At 37.9% G+C, this 16,645-nt stretch overlaps 1 protein-coding gene across 1 annotated transcript in view; it reads left to right on the forward strand.

Moving 5' to 3' along the window:
• The window catches only part of SUCLG2 (succinate-CoA ligase GDP-forming subunit beta), a 273,548-nt gene extending 257,536 nt beyond the window's left edge, over nt 1-16,012 (forward strand). The window contains exons 10-11 of the mRNA XM_081315922.1: nt 4,674-4,794; nt 14,134-16,012. Of these exons, the coding sequence (XP_081172048.1) occupies nt 4,674-4,794; nt 14,134-14,249 (237 nt within the window). The 3' untranslated portion in view covers nt 14,250-16,012. The remainder of the gene's footprint in view (nt 1-4,673; nt 4,795-14,133) is intronic.
• Nucleotides 16,013-16,645: the final 633 nt, after the last annotated feature.

Consider the following 16,645-nt stretch of genomic DNA (forward strand, 5'->3'; position numbering starts at 1 on the left):
CTTTCCAAGGTGTTTTCCCATTGTTCCCCATTTGTCTAGCTTTTGCAGTGTTTATCTGCTTCTTCCCCCTCCTGCCAAAGGGCTTTCTCATTACTCTGTACCACAGCTTGTAAGTTTAACTACAGGTAATCCTTGGCTTACAACCACAGTTGAGCCCAACATTTCTGTCACTAACTGAAACATTTCTTAAGTGAGTTTTGCCCCATTTTACAACTTTTTTTACTACATTTGTTAAGTAAATCACTGCAGTTGTTAGCTTAGCAACATGGTTGTTAAGTGAATCTGGCTTCCCCATTGACTTTGCTTGTCAGAAGATCAAAAAAGGTAAATCACATGACCCCTGGGTTGCTGCCAAGTGTCTGAATCATTTGCCAAGTGTCTGAATTTTGGTCATGTGACCATGGGGATGCTGCAAAGGTCATAAATGTGAAAAGTCATGTTTCTCAATGCTGTTGTAACTTTGAACGATCAGTAAAAAACTGTTGTAAGTTGAGGACTACCTGTATTATATTTATTTATTTCATTCATTCATATATATGTGTGTGTGTGTGTGTGTGTGTGTTTACACATACACACGCACACACATATATGTAATTTTTCTTTTTTGCTTACTAACAAAGAATAAAGGGAGACCGATATGATCATTTCAAACTTATTTGTTCTCATCAGTCAGCCATACCCTTCTAAGATTCGAACCTGGGCCGACTGTGTCTTAAGCAGTTGTTTTAACCCTAGGCCACAGTCTCTCTCTCTCTCTGTGTTAGCTGAGAAGCAAGGAAGATATGTGTTAAATGTTTGTTAAGCATTCAGAATACACTTGCTTAGTCCCAGACACGGGAAAAATCTTATTTCCTGTTTCAGCCTAGCCTAAGTCCATCTATATACAGTATATATATATGAAACAAGACCAAATGTCTCTCCACAAAAAATAACTGAATCAAAATGTAAATGAGACCAATCAGAGCTTATTGGCAAACCCAACAGGCCATGAAGTAGCCATTCTCTCTATATGCAGTCCTGCACCGCAAAGTGTTCAGAGTCTTCAGAATTAATGCAGGCTTAAAAATGTATGAAAACAAGCAAGGAAAAGCAAACATTTCCACATTTCCTATCTGGGGAAAGGTGGATTGGTAACTTTACCTTGTTTTCCATTTCTAAGAATATATTGGCTAAACGAGTTCTTCCAGGTTGGAATTTATGGAGTGCATGGCCTCAATAATCAGCACGAGAAAGGGAAATAATCCATTTTTGTTTGTTTGTTCATGAGCTACAACAGGCGAAATTGTTGCTATTTACTAATGGAGTACATTCTAGTGCTTGTGCTGTTCTGAATTTCATTCTACACAGTCATTAAATAAACAACAAGTGCACAATCTTGGGGAATATATTACATTTTCACTGGTATTGAATGTCATACTGTTGAAAGTGTAAATATCTCCATTAGAAAAGAGCAACCTATATGTTAATATTCTGTAATAAGAAAAATATGTCATACCAAAATAGATTGTATCAAAGGGTTCTTAGACCCCCTTTTCCCACAGCAATGTTTAAATCAGAGGGTTGGGATTCTGTTACTCATCATAATTCTCAAAGCTCTATAGAAGATGTAGTTTAAAGCACTTTAAATGCATTTTATGCATCTCCTTCACCACAAAGTGGGTTCATCCCTATCCTCACTATATTGGAGAACTGACATTTTTTTCAAAGCATCTCAATCTTTTGAACTCAGAATTCAGAGATTTGCGTCTTCATTTCAAGGACTTACTAAAACCAAAGAGCTTTCCCTAGATGCAGAGTCATGGCTTGGTGCCCCCTTTAAAAACTAAACTGAAACTTTTCTTTGATTTAAAAAAGATGCGAGCTTTAAAAGCCTCTGAGATTCTTCTTATGTTCTTAAAAAGTGCAAATAAGAGAATAATTTTTAGTTAACGTACTCACTTTCCAATAATGTCTCCCCACTCAGTTCCCTAGGGCCTTGACTTTCAGATTTTGAAGATATTGAATCTCATTTCAAAATAATAATAATAACAACAATAGTAACAGCAATAATAATAATAATGTTTAATGGAAGATCTAGATGCAGATTTGCCTATCCCAGGTCCTTGGCGATGTTTCGACGAGGTCCCACTCGTCATCTTCAGGCTGGTGTCTTCAGCTTCGTGCTTGTGCGAGCAAAGCGTGATTGGAGCTGCCATCTCTGAATAAATACTGGTGGGGGTGTGTGTGGTGATGGCTTTGTTGCTGTAAGCGGGTTGGTTGGCTGTGTTGTTACATCCTGATTGGATGATGGAGTTATTGTTTGCAGCTTAGTCGGCTGTTTTGTAACATCCTGTGTGGCTGAGGTGTTGGCTGTGTGCCCATTAGTCTTTTGTATTGTAACGACTTGGGTAATGGGCTGTGTGATCACATCCTGAGCTCTAGTGTAGTGATATCCTGAATACATATACTTTATGTACGCTTATATACCTTATATAAGCTCATAGGTCCTTTGTTAGGACTTGAACTTTTAAGTTTTATCAGTCCCAGACTGTGAATCGAATTAAAAATATAGTAATAACTACTACTAATAATAATAATTCAACTCAACAAAAGAGTGCATTTGATGTGCTTCAGCAGATGGCAACATTAAGTAGTATGGAGCCTGATTAGTATTGAATTCTAATCTGCCCAGAATCTTTTGGAATCAGGCAGTCTCAAAACAGAATAAATAAATATATAGTTCTTGGAGGAAGAGACCATTAGGGAATACCACAAATGTTAACTAGGCTTGGTAGTAAACAACATCCACAACATTGCATCATATCCAGGATCATCACTATCCAATCTCAAGGCCATCACTGTTTTTTATATCTTGTTGTTGTTAGCTGCAAAGTCGTGTCCAACCCATCGCGACCCCATGGACTTCCTGTCCTTTACCATCTTCTGGAGTCCATTTAAGCTCACGCCTACAGCTTCAGTGACTCCATCCAGCCACCTCATTCTCTGTCGTCCCCTTCTTCTCTTGCCCTCAATCTTTCCCAGCATTAGGCTCTTCTCCAGTGAGTCTTTCCTTCTCATTAGGTGGCCAAAGTATTTGAGCTTCAGCTTCATGATCTGGCCTTCAACTTTATGATCTGGCCTTCTAAAGAGCAGTTGGGGTTGATCTCCTCTAGGACTGACTGGTTTGATCGTCTTGCAGTCCAAGGGACTCGCCTTCTTCTCCAGCACCACAGTTCAAAGGCCTCAATTCTTTGGTGCTCAGCCTTTTTTATGGTCCAACTTTCACTGCCATACATTGCAACTGGGAAGACCATAGCCTTGACTATACGCACTTTTGTTGACAGGGTGATGTGTCTGCTTTTTAGTGTGCTGTCTAGACTTGCCATTGCTTTCCTTTCCAGGAACAAGCTTCTTTTAATTTCTTGGCTACAGTCCCCATCTGCAGTGATCTTGGAGCCCAGGAAAATATAATCTGTCACTACCTCCATTTCTTACAATCCCTTAATTATTCTCCAGATTTAATTGACATCAGGATCTTCTGTAATTATTCTTGTGCAGATGGTCAGATTAACGTAACATGTACTTTAATCATCACATGGGCACAGAAAGTAAGCCGAGCTATTTCGGACTTCATAAAATTAGTTGTCTTTCTTTGTCAGCTAGTTTGATTTGGGAAATTCGGTTTGGGTCAAAAAAAATGAAAAATGTTTATTGCCCGTTCAAGCCTATGATATATTGAATCGTAATTGTTATTATTTATTGTATTATTTTTAGTTTCATTTATGTACCATCTTTTTTTCTGGAAGTTTAAAAGAGCCAGTTTGTTCTAGTGGTGGAGGCACCAGTTTAAAAACTGGAAAACGTTGAGCTCCAGTTGCGTCTTAGGCATGAAGGGTGGCTGGGTCACCATGTGCCAGGCTCTCTCTCTCAGCTCAACCCAAGTCAGAGAGTTGTTGTTGTGAGGCAAATAGGAGGAGGAAGGAGTGTTAGATATGTTCACTGCCTTGAGTTATTTATAAAAATAATAAAGAGGGGGATATAAATAAATGAGGGGACGCGGTGGCTCAGTGGGTTAGAACGCTGAGCTTGTCGATCAGAAGGTCGGCAGTTTGGTGGGTCGAATCCCGAGTGCCGCGTAACAGAGTGAGCACCTGTTACTCGTCCCAGCTTCTGCCAACCTAGCAGTTCGAAAGCACGTAAAAATGCAAGTAGAAAAATAGGGACCACTACGGTGGGAAGGTAACAGCACTCCATGTGTTTAGCGTCTAGTCAAGCTGGCCACATGACAACGGAGACATCCTCGGACAAGCGCTGGCTCTTCGGCTTTGAAACAGAGATGAGCACCGGCCCCTAGAGTCAGAAACGACTAGCACGCATGTGCGGGGGAACCTTTACATTTTATAAATAAATGAACAAAAAAACATAAAAGCAGTGGGTTGGGGAAGTACATGATCCAAAGTCATCCAGGGAGTTTCTGACATGGAAAGTGGGCTTGAACTTGGGTCTTCCCACTCCTAGTTTGACACTTGGATTTTGATACCACATTGGCTTTCGGTATGTTTCAGCTGATTATTCTCTTTCTGTGTGTGCTTGCAATCATTCTGATAAGAGCCTAAATTATTATTTAAAAGCATATGTTTACAACCTAGGTGCATTTCTGAAAGACTGAATGTAAGTTTTTTTTTCTTCCCCAGGTTGAAGCAATTTTAGTAAATATATTTGGTGGAATTGTCAATTGCGCCATTATTGCCAACGGTATCACCAAAGCTTGCCGAGAGCTTGAACTGAAAGTACCTCTCGTGGTCCGACTTGAAGGTAGGTGTGGAATCCAAACTTTGTTGGGTATCTTTATTTCATTTGATCTGTTCTCTGAGGGTTGAGGTTGGAACTAATTTTCTAGAACATAAAATATCAGAGTTGGAAGGGACCGTGGAGGTTTTCTAGTCCAAGCCCCTACTCAAACAGGAGACCATTTCAGTTCATGTGAAACAAGAATGAGAGGGTTGCTTCAGGGCAACAAATGTTGGAGGATGTGAAACACAGAGCAGCCCATTTGCATTCTTGGTTGAAGGAGACTCAGACTCAACGTTCTAGGTTGGCTGGACGTCAGCTAATACTGTAAAATTACAGCCCTCAGAAATAGTAAAAACATGCTGCCTGTTACTTGTCTCAAATCCCCTTTCAGCTACCTCTCTATCAGTCTCTAGAAATGGTATGGACAAAACATGGAATTTGCTATATTTTTTTCCTTGGCGGAAAACTACGCTAAATCAACCTTGCTAAACATGTCAATAGGATAGGATTCACTGTTGCAACATTTCAGCTCATTCCTACCTTCTCATAGAGTTAAGGCTGCTTTCTCCAACCTGATGCCGTTCTGGTATATTAGGATTGCAAATCCTAGAACTCTTACCTGTGGCCATCTGGAGGCTACCAAGTCAGCTTCATTTTACAGTATCCTGGAATGCCTGGCTGAGGAATTCTGGGAGTTGAAGTCCACAAGTCATAAAAGGGCCAAGTTTGAAGACCTCTGCTCTAGAATCTAGGATGCAGCCCTACCAACAAACTTTATAACATTAGCCAAAATAGTACTGATGATGATTCTAGACTTCCTTATAAAAAGTCCACACTATTTCTACAATCTCTGGTTTTCTCTTAATTAAGTAAAACTCACATGATTTGAGATAAAAATTAACAATAATTCATAATGATGAGAACTCCAGGATACTGTAAAATGAAGCTGAAAGAATACAGCATGAAGCAACCCATTCCCTTTGATGCATTTCTACAACAGAAGGTTCATAATTATTCCTATAAATCTTTAGAAGATTTGTGACTGGACTTTAAAAAATTATTTGCTGTCCTGCAGCAGTCTGTTGCAGATGTCTTGATGAGTAAAGTTTTAATCAGTCAACTCTGTCTTGATTTAGCAGGATTTTTCTGGACAAATCTTTGTTCTAAGCTGTGTAATAATTACAAGCTGTTTTACTGGTGGATAAAGGAAGGATTAGTCTCTCGTTCAAAAATAGTAACTCTATACTTACAGGTATTTACTTGCTTGATATAAAAGAAAGAATGAGTGCTCCCCAGCTGAGAAGTACAATTTTTTTTAAAAGGGCCCAAAGCAGTTAGAGGAATCATGTAATCTGCATTTCACTGATGAAGTAGTTGTTTCTGATGGGCAAGTGCACCTCCTCTGTTTCAAAAGATTTTCATAACTAATTGTTGAAAGGCTGGATTAAAATTAGGTAATTACTGCCCATACAACCTATAGGAAGATTTCCCTAGACTACAAACTTATACTAGGAGATTGACCTATCTCTCGTATCTCTCGCTGCCTCAAGAGCTACATAACAGGAATTTACATATATTTATACATGCATTGGTGACCTCCTTTTGAATGGAGCAGGTAGCTTTGTGAAAATTCAGCCAATGCAAGCAGCAAAAGAGAAGATACTGTACAGGTAGTCTTTGACTTATGTCCATGATTGAACCTACAATTATGGTCATAAGTCATGCTGATAGGTAATTATTTATTTATTTATTTATTCGGTTTATATACTGCCCTATTCCCGAAGGACTCAGGGCGGTTTACAGGGCAGAATTTAAAAACAATACAATATAAAATTAAAATTAAATTAAATTAAATTAAGTATAGCCCCCAAAAATCAAAATCACAATTTAAAATCATTAAAACCCCTCAGTCCAGGCCAGATAGCTCAAAGAGCCAGGTTTTTAGGTCCCGGCGAAACAAACGAAGGTCGGGGGCAGTCCGAAGTTCCATTGGCAGTTGATTCCATAGGGCAGGCGTGCCCACAGAGAACGCCCTCCCCCTGGGGATCACCCGCCAGCAATCCTTGACTGGCGGTACCCTGAGGAGGCCCTCCCTGTGGGAGCGCACAGGACAATGGGAAATTGACACTGGCAGCAGGTGCTCCCTCAGATAATCCGGGCCCATGCCATTTAGGGCTTTATAAGTCATTACCAACACCTTGAATCTTACCCAGAGGGCAACTTGGTGGAGCCTTGGTGGAGCAGTGGGCTAATGCCTCCTTAAGTAACACCAGCTGCCTGCAATTAGTGCAGGTTTGCATCCCACCAGGCTCAAGGTTGACTCAGCCTTCCATCCTTCCGAGGTAGGTAAAATGAGGACCCAGATTGTTGGGGGCAATAAGCTGACTTTGTAATAATGCCGCTTGGGGTGGGGGCGAAAGCCCTAATAAGCAGGCATATACATAGAATGAAGGCTATTGCTAAGCACATTGATTTGTGCTTAAATTGTAAGCCGCCCTGGGTCTTCGGAAAAGGGCGGGATATAAATGGGATTAAAATAAACAAATAAATAAACTGGAATATTTATTTATTTATTTATTGCCAGAAACCAGAAGTAAACACTTGTTTCCTGCGAAAATGTCATAAATCGCATAACAGCTGGGCATTGCAAACAGCCATAAATGCAGGCGAAAATATGATCACATGACCACAGGGAAGCATCACTGGGGAGCAAGGCCTACAAGTACCTTTGGAGTTCATTGTCACTTAGAGTGGCCACTAAGCAGCTGATCATAAGTTGAGGACTTCTGTAAGATTAACAAAAGGGGCAGGGCCAAGATTTTTTACCTATTTGGAAAGCTAGTTTGGCCTGGCCTCTCAGTAGAGACACTTGATGATAGAGGTGGTGGGTGCAGTAACAGGAAAGGCACCATCTTTGCTTCGCCCCACTCGAGCCTGTTTGGGTTTTTTTAACCTATGTCTAATCCTCTGTCATTTTAATTGTTCTTATAATTGTTTTTACATTTCTATTTTTTATTTCATTTTTCATTTTCATTTTTTTTCATTTTAATCCCATTTATATCCCGCCCTTCTCTGAAGACTCGGGGTGGCTTACACTCTAAGCACAAATCAATGTGCTTAGCAATAGCCTTCATTCTATGTATATGCCTGCTTATTAGGGCTTTCGCCCCCACCCCAAGCGGCATTATTACAAAGTCAGCTTAATTGCCCCCAACAATCTGGGTCCTCATTTTACCTACCTCGGAAGGATGGAAGGCTGAGTCAACCTTGAGCCTGGTGGGATGCGAACCTGCACTAATTGCAGGCAGCTGGTGTTACTTAAGGAGGCATTAGCCCACTGCTCCACCAAGGCTCTATTACATTGTAAGCCACCTAGAATTGCTTCAGACAGTGAGATGGGAGTTGAAGTCCACAAGTCATAAAAGGGCCAAGTTTGAAGAGTCCTGCATCTCCATTTACATTGCAGCTCTCCTGTATTGGTTTAACATACACACCTAATAAACATATACTGATTTATAAGTTGTGTCTAGTCTTTCCTGCAAATAATGCCACAAAATAATTAAAACATGGTTTGAAGAAAACAGGTCCAGTCAACTACATTATGACTTAACACGGAATATAAACTCAACCTCTTACAAATATGTTTTCTTTATTCCTGCAAATATTACATGCACTCCTGGTTTCTAACAATAATAAGAAAACCAAATTCTGGGCATTTTTTTTCAGTCTTCCAATGACCTGAATAGGTTTGGAATCCAGCTGTGGCACAGTTAGTAAAATGGTTGGTCTGATTACCCCGTGTATTACAGTTCACATTTAAGGGAAATTTTGATTATAGAGAGAAACCATGCAAATTTCTCTTCCATGTTTTTTTCCTCTGTTTAACAGCTTTATTCAGTGCAAGCACAGTGTAGATTGTTTTGATTGCCTGGGACTGAAACTCTGTTTACAGATCTCTAACACCATCCAGTGGCAGTAGGTTAATGTTGGTTTACTTCAGTACAAGAAAAGTTCTGTGTTTTTAAACCATAGTCAGGAAGAAAAAAAACACCTTAACTCTTTATTTTTTTAGACTTCCTCTGTTAAATATGTTGCAACCTTTTTAAAGATTTCTGGCACTTCAAATAGGAAGCTCAGTTTATTAAAACCATGGCTTTTGATCACACATTCCAAACAATGACCATTTGCAAAACATTTTTAAAAAAATAATGAGCATTTTTATGGCTTTAACTTTATGCTTTAACAAATGCAAATGTATATAGTGTGTTTTGTTTCCTTATATTTCAGAAATAATATTTAATTTTTATTTAATTATAAAGCTGAGTGCAGCTGATATTATTGAACTACTCATTCTTGTTTATGACGTTCATGAAAATGCAACGAGGTCAATCTTTTTTTCTCTCTCACTTTTGTGTAGGACTTTTTTCATTCTATGCAATGAATTTTATTTACCTTTATGCCTTCGAAGAACATTTTTGTCTTTTCACCATTTTTGAATGGCACTATAGAAATCTACAAACAACCATAAGTAGCTTGGATCTCAATTCTAGATTGCTGTAGAGCCCTTTGTAACACCTTTATAAATATTGTGTCTACCTATGAATATGTTCTTCAAACATTTTTTAAAACTCAGAACACTAATGATGGTTTCCTTCCTTCCTACCTACCTACCTACAGTTGCCAAAGCAACAAATAGTATTGTAGGTTGCAGATGATTTTTTCCCCTCATTTCCAGTATTTGCTATGGATATTTGATTGTCAGCTGCCCAGAGTTGCTTTGCATAGTGAAGTGGGTGGCATATAAATTTAATTTAAACAAATAATTAAACATTGATAAGGGTTTGATACAGGCGATATCAAAAACAGGAGAAAGAGAACATGAAGTCTCTCTTTTGACATTTACAGAGAGCTTGACACATCCACCAAACTAAAACAATCTTGGTGCCCGTTGGAAATTTTAACCAGCTCAGAATATTGTCTTTTTAATAAATTGCCCGTGAAACAACCAGATTATATTTGATCAGCACATTCTTTGAAAATGACCTGGGATATTGATGAGAGCACACAATCATTTTTAGAACGAGTAATGCTCTTGTATCTGCATTTAGTATTATCTCCAATTAAAAAAGCTGAAGCAGCACAAATAATGAGATAAGATTCATTATTTTCTAGTGGCAAAAGGAAAAGGGAATTAGGTCAAAATTATGTTTGCCTTTGAGAAGGTGCCTTGAGCCTCTAGTACATGTATAAATGTAGAACAGTAATGGGAGCACTAGAGTTTGTTAGTTTGTTATTTGTTTTGGGAACTACTGTCAGTACAAATAGTTCAGTTCTCCAACTAAGTAATTGACCATATATTTTTCATACGGTGCATGTGTACTTTGAGCACACACATATCCACACAGAGGGAGGGAAAGAGGGAGACACACAGAGAGTGATCACTCCTAGAATGCCAGTTCATCATACTAAAGTTAATATCTTTAAAAAATAATATTGGAAAGAAACGTGAGGGTGAAGGTTCGTATCCATAAGAAGCAACATCATCCTCAACTTTTATACCAACAAAATAATGATCCCACTTTACTGGACACTGTTTCTTGGCCATTAGTCCCACTCCAATGTCTTTGCCAATGTTCTCTCACTTTTTTGGTGAACTTAGGAGGTGTGTAAAGTTGCAAAAGGCTTTATTGCCATAGAAAGTGGCACAAATACAGTGGTATCATTTGGAAAAGAAGCAGAAGCCCAACTTATCCTGGGGTAGAAGTAGATGATAAACTACATTTGTAGTGCAAGTTAATTTCAGTGGTATTGTTGCTTGTAGTTTGATATTTCATACACACTGCTGAGCCCACTTTTTAATACTCATATACTTACAATTGAGACAGATTGCACATTCTGCTGGAATTGTGAAATTGTGAATTATTGAATTTTAATGTTAAGAATCAATGTTCTTCCAAAAATGCAATACAAAGAAAAGATCTTGCAAGACTTTTTCTTATCACATAATTAATAATCCTTAGTGTATTAGTGTAATACACCTTTCTAGATAGCAATAACATGATCTTTTTTATGACATTTTATAAATGTCATGTTACCACTCTATGGAAGGTGGTTGTATCCGCCTTCCCCTTAAAGCATCTCGTATCTCATCCACTTTTCTGGGGGAAAAGAAGTTAATTCAAGAGGTGTCTTTCTTAGCATCCACAAAGTTTTTCTCCTTATGATTCTTTGGGTTTAAAAATATCTTTCAAAACAGTTTTATCTGAGTAAGTTTCAGAACTCTGAAGAACTATGTATTATATCAGTGTGTTTGAAGCTTTGTTAACACAATATTTTCTCCTATTAAACAAGCAAGCTAATAACTAAAATATTTACATTCATAGAGAAAAGTAGCATGTGTATGCAGAGAGATAAGATGGATGGATGTATGGATAGACAGACAGACAGAATTAAAATTAATTCAGTGACAAAACTGACTGATGCCTTAAAGCAAAGCATTTCTTTGCTTATTTCTTTTGCATCACAGTTCAGAGATTTAAAAAATATATAGTAAAATGAAGATCATAACTATTGAACATCTACAGTAGATATATGTTGCTCATCAAAACTCGAGTGCTAAAAGAGACCAGCGGGGATTGAAATTTCAATCTTAAGGCCTAAAAACAATTATTGGAAATGAAATCAGAAATTAAAGTTAGTGTAATATTCTGGTTGAGAGACTGAGCTGTGAATCAGGAAGATTGTTCAAGTCTTGTCAGTGCTGCAGAATTACAAGTTAGCTTCCTCTTTCTTTTTCCCAGTTGTGCGCACAAATACACACACACACAAACACACAAACATGCACACTGACACACTCCTTTGCAGTGATATGAAGATAATGGCGACCTGTTTTTAAAATTGCTGCAGGAATACTGACCAAACAGACTATTCACAAAACACTATGCAAGATAACAAATACCTTCTACTAGGTAATACTTAGCTCTATTAATCATGCTTCATGGACGTCAACTGAGAATTGATGAAGCCTTTTAATTAGAATTACAATTCCTCAAATGTATTTGCTGCTTGTTCTAATTCCAAGTCACCTGCCATTTTGATTTATAAGTAGAAACATTTTTACCTGTCGACAAGGGCAGAAGATCTGGCTGATTTTGTTAAACATTTTAGCACTTCAGGAGGACAGGATGTGACTTGTTGTCCCTTTTCCTGTCAAAATCATAATACATGTGTGAATATTTCACTCAGGGGATGAGTTTTCTACCCAGTTTTTAATAGTATTGTGGATCCTCCTTATTCGCATTCATTGTTCATGGTTAAACCTGCCAGAGCATAGTGACAGCCATTGGTTATGCACATTATACTTTCTGCTACCAAGGGAAAGATGCCATTAGTGTCACGAAGTGCCCAATCAGCATCAAAACAGAGGGGAGAGAGAGGGAGGAACTAAATTTGTGTGAGCATTTCTGTCAGAACATTTCAACCGGGCCTGTCTTTTTTCAGCATTAATGAACAAAGAGCTACAGGATGTGAGCAGCGATCAGTCATTTTTTTCTTAATTAATCTCCTCTCACTTGGCCATGCGTGTGCCTTGTATAGGAGGAGCCTGACAGAGTGTAGCACCCACATCCCTGAAATGTCTCTCTTAATTTATGACTTCTTCCTTCCTCCCTTTCTTTCTTTGCAGGCGACAAGTCTTATGTTGACTGGACTTGATGGCTCTGTCCACTTCTAGATCTTTGACGGTTCAGTCCTATGCATATTTATTCAGAACAAAACCCCTCTTTGTTTAAAGACAAAAAAAGAGGCTTGCAGTCAGGTAAACATGCATAAGGCTATAACGTAAAACTTAAAAAGCTTGTATCTTCCCCACCCCCAAGGGAAATATATTACCCTACAGCAGAATTTACAGTCTGTGTAATCTCTTGCTTGGCCAATTCAGAAGATACGTTTCTCGCACAGGGTTGAAGCATATACTGGACATACCCGAGAATGCTGGAGTAAAAGAAATGGCTTAGTAGCGAATCACAGTGTTGGCTTGTCGGGTTTTATTCTGTGAAAGGTCCTTCTCAGCATCAGGCCCGGCAGTAGAGAGACTGAGATAACAGCTTCTGGCAACAAGTGCTCAAGAATAACTGCAGCAGCCCCTTTCTGTTCTTTTCAGTTGAGGATTGAACTGTGTGTGCAGCACAGCCTATTCTTCAGATTTTAAAGTAGCTGCATCCTGTCAGGTTTGGAGAAGCGTCCTATCAATTAAATGTTTACTCCTGCATGTGGAATTATAATAAAGGAGTATCATCTTGTTGGTTCACTTCCTGGCAGTAAAGGCTTCTGAGGACAGCCCTGACTTTTCCCAACCTTATTTAGAGATGGAGGACCTTCTGCATGGAAAGCAAGTGTTCTGCGATAGAGAAGCCACCCATATCTATTAGTAGACCTAGCAGAGATTTTTGCCTTTGAGAACAGATAATTGGATAGGTGTAAGACCTCTGTTTATATTCATGTTGTACGTTTTCTATGTAATATATATTTTGTTTTAGTTTTCTGGTGTTAGCTTTCTGTTTTATTCTGATAAATGGACACAAAAATAAATCATGGTAGGCTATTTGTAATCTCTACCAAAGCAATTTGTATTATAGGGGGAAAAATCTTGATCTATATCTTACGCCTTTGCTAATATTCCTTGTCTGATCCTGTGCTGTGTAATTTATTCTTTTGAAACATTTCATGAAGAGCTATTTATCTATTAATATACAGTTGAATTAAGTTAAATTACTCAGTATTAAGTTAGCCAAATGGTTGTCATTGACTTCTTCTGTCTTCTGGATCCATAGGAGATCAATACTGTATTTTACAGTAGTTGTCCTGTAACTAGCAGATTCAGTTTGATTCAGTTGCCTATTAGATTCAGTGTAAAATTTAAACATAGGAGGAGACATTGCAAAGAAAAAGCTGGACGTGTCCTTTAATGGCATAGAGTCAAAATCCAAAAGACCTATACGTTTCATACAACTAGAAATAGTTTCAATATTTCTATGTCTTTTTTTTTCATGGGCCCACCAAATGAAATGTGCTTGATCTTTACTGTACTTTCAAGTTCCTCTTACGGCGTTCAAAAACTAGAAGTGAGGGGTCCTTGGTGCTCTCTGAGTCTGGTTGTTTTCTTGCAGACATATCATTACACAAAGTAGGTAACATCATCATTAGCAATCTAGTTTGGGTAGTGAAATGTGTGCAAGAAAACAACTAAGCTCAGAGAACACCAAGGACCCCGCATTTCAACCCTGAGCTACAAATATTCTCCTTTATTAACAACTAGAAGGAAATAGGAGTTGACTTTTTTTTCCTCCTTTTTCCCTTCAGGAACAAATGTTCACGAAGCCCAGCGCATTCTGAATGAAAGTGGACTTCCCATTACTTCTGCAAGTGACCTTGAAGATGCTGCTAAGAAAGCAGTGGCTTGTGTGACAAAGAAATAAAGAGAACTGACAACGAGATATGACATTCTAGAACTGCCATTGAAGACATATTGGGAATGATTTTAACCAGCCACGAGCACCGAGATTTGGCTTAAGTGACCTGTTAATCACAAACTTCAAAATATTCATTGGGTGAAAAGAAAACTTGGAAATGCATTTATTACACAGAACCCTTTATTTTTTTTCAGTATTGGTACTGAATGTTCTGCAAGCAAATACGATGAGTAACTTACTGTCAGTTGCCATTTAGATTTCTCTTTTTAGGTGTTAATTGCTTGTGACTGCCAATTTTTCTAAGATACTTTGATGCATTTTTTTATGAAAAGGGATATTTGATCATGGTTGGCCCTTTGTTGGGGATTGTTCTCAAGCTCTAAGGAACTACTAGGGTGATATCAAAATTTAGAAGGGAGATGTCTTCTCCATATCATGTGGAGGACTTTCAAAATTTGGTATATGATGTGGCTTGGGAATCTGCTGTTTGAAATAGTAACAATCATAAAGTCTAATTCAGGCACGCCAGAAACCTCCAGTGTGCCTACAGTAGCTCTCTGAATTCCAAATCATATTTAATAACATATTCCAATTAGGGGAAGAGCATCTTTATATTACCTAAGTTGAAATAAATGAATGTAATTAGATATCTACCACCACCGTGTCAAAATTATAAAATGCAATGATTGATACCCTCACATTATAACAACATTAAGAATCATAGTTCTGTGAAAGAATCATTTTTATATTGTCCTATAAATTCTCATTTGAATTCTTTAAGTATTGAAGGAGAAATACACGTTATAATGTCACATTTGGCAGTATCTGTGAACCTATGCATCCAATTAATATTGACTGCCTTTAGAAATCAAAATGTATAGTATAGACTAAAAATAGTCTATCTTGAAGAAATCTAGGGTGGTAGTTCCTTAAAGCATTTGCACTGTTTTTGTAATGTTATTAATCAAAATTGATAATAGTCAAAGCTATCAGGGAACCTGCTGTCATCAGAAAGAACATGAAAAATAAATTGAGGAATGATCCCACCTTTTTATATTCTGTGAATGTCAGTACAAATGTTCACCAACTGCAATGTTCTTCATACTGAAGTAAAGTGGATTTCCGAATGCTTAACTTTTGCTTGATTGTGCCTTTGATGTTTAGGAAATATGTATTCACAAAGTACAAAGGCTATCAAATTAATTAAATAACCACATTCATATGTTTGTTTAACAATGGAGTTGTGAAATTCAAGATACTTGTTGAAATCAGAAGTAGGGTTATAAACAATGTTATTCAACTGACAAGCTGAGAACTAATGTGATTTTTAATAGTAAAGAATATGAATATTTTTGGATTACTGCGATTAAACACTATTAATAAATTTCCCTGGGGTTATACATTTGAATTGTGCTGATTAATGCTGTCATTATTTTTCCATGGTCACTAATGGCTATCAACAAAAGCCATTTTTTGAGAATTATTTTAGAAATCCCATGAACACATTAACTGTTAAGTAAATAAAAATATGTGTGTCATACACAATATTCTTCCTATCATAAAAATCCTATAAAAGCAGGCATGGACAACTTATAAGGCATTTACAGGATTACTAAAATGTTTGTGAACTCTTCAATTTTCAATAGTTCTGCATAAATATGATCTAAAACATGTTATATTCTCCATACAAGTCTTTACTGCTAAGCTTGTAAGCCGCCCTGAGTCTTCGGAGAACAGCGGGATATAAATGGAATTTAAAAAAAAACTAGATTTATGACAATCCAATTAAATGAGTTGAAAACATACTTTTTACCTGTTTAAATTTATTGTTCACTACCTTGGCCACTCAAGAGGTATGGCAAAGAGAGAAAGCCTAAAATGTTTGTTATTTCTGTGGCAATATATCTTGTGAGGAGGTGATGGATGGTGGTTCAAAATTTATCTTGGAATGGACATCACTGGATCTGGGTTCCCTCATTGAGTTTGCTTGTCAGAAGGTCTCAAAAGGTGATCACATGATCCTGGGACATTGCAACCATCATAAATATGAGTCAGTTGCCAAGCAACTGAACTTTGATCACATGACCATAGGGGTACTGCAATGGCTGTGAGGGTGAAAAATGGTCATAAGTCACTTTTTCCAGTGCTGTTGTAAGTTCGAACATTCACTAAGGTGGGGAACCAATAAATAGTCCTATTTCACCAGGAATCTACAGCCCCCTTTTCTTGCACTATAGCTAGTAGTGTTTTTCAATTGGCTCACACAGGCTCACAAAGCCAAATTAAAATTCTGAAATTTTGTGAGCCGGTTAAGAGCAGAGTTAAGCTACTATATTTAGTGCACCCATGGCCCAGCAACAATGGGGTTGGCACAGCCACTTCTTAAACATTTACTAACCCAC

Source organism: Vipera berus, assembly GCF_964194415.1.
Source record: "Vipera berus genome assembly, chromosome: 2".
Classification (NCBI taxonomy): Eukaryota; Metazoa; Chordata; class Lepidosauria; order Squamata; family Viperidae; genus Vipera; species Vipera berus.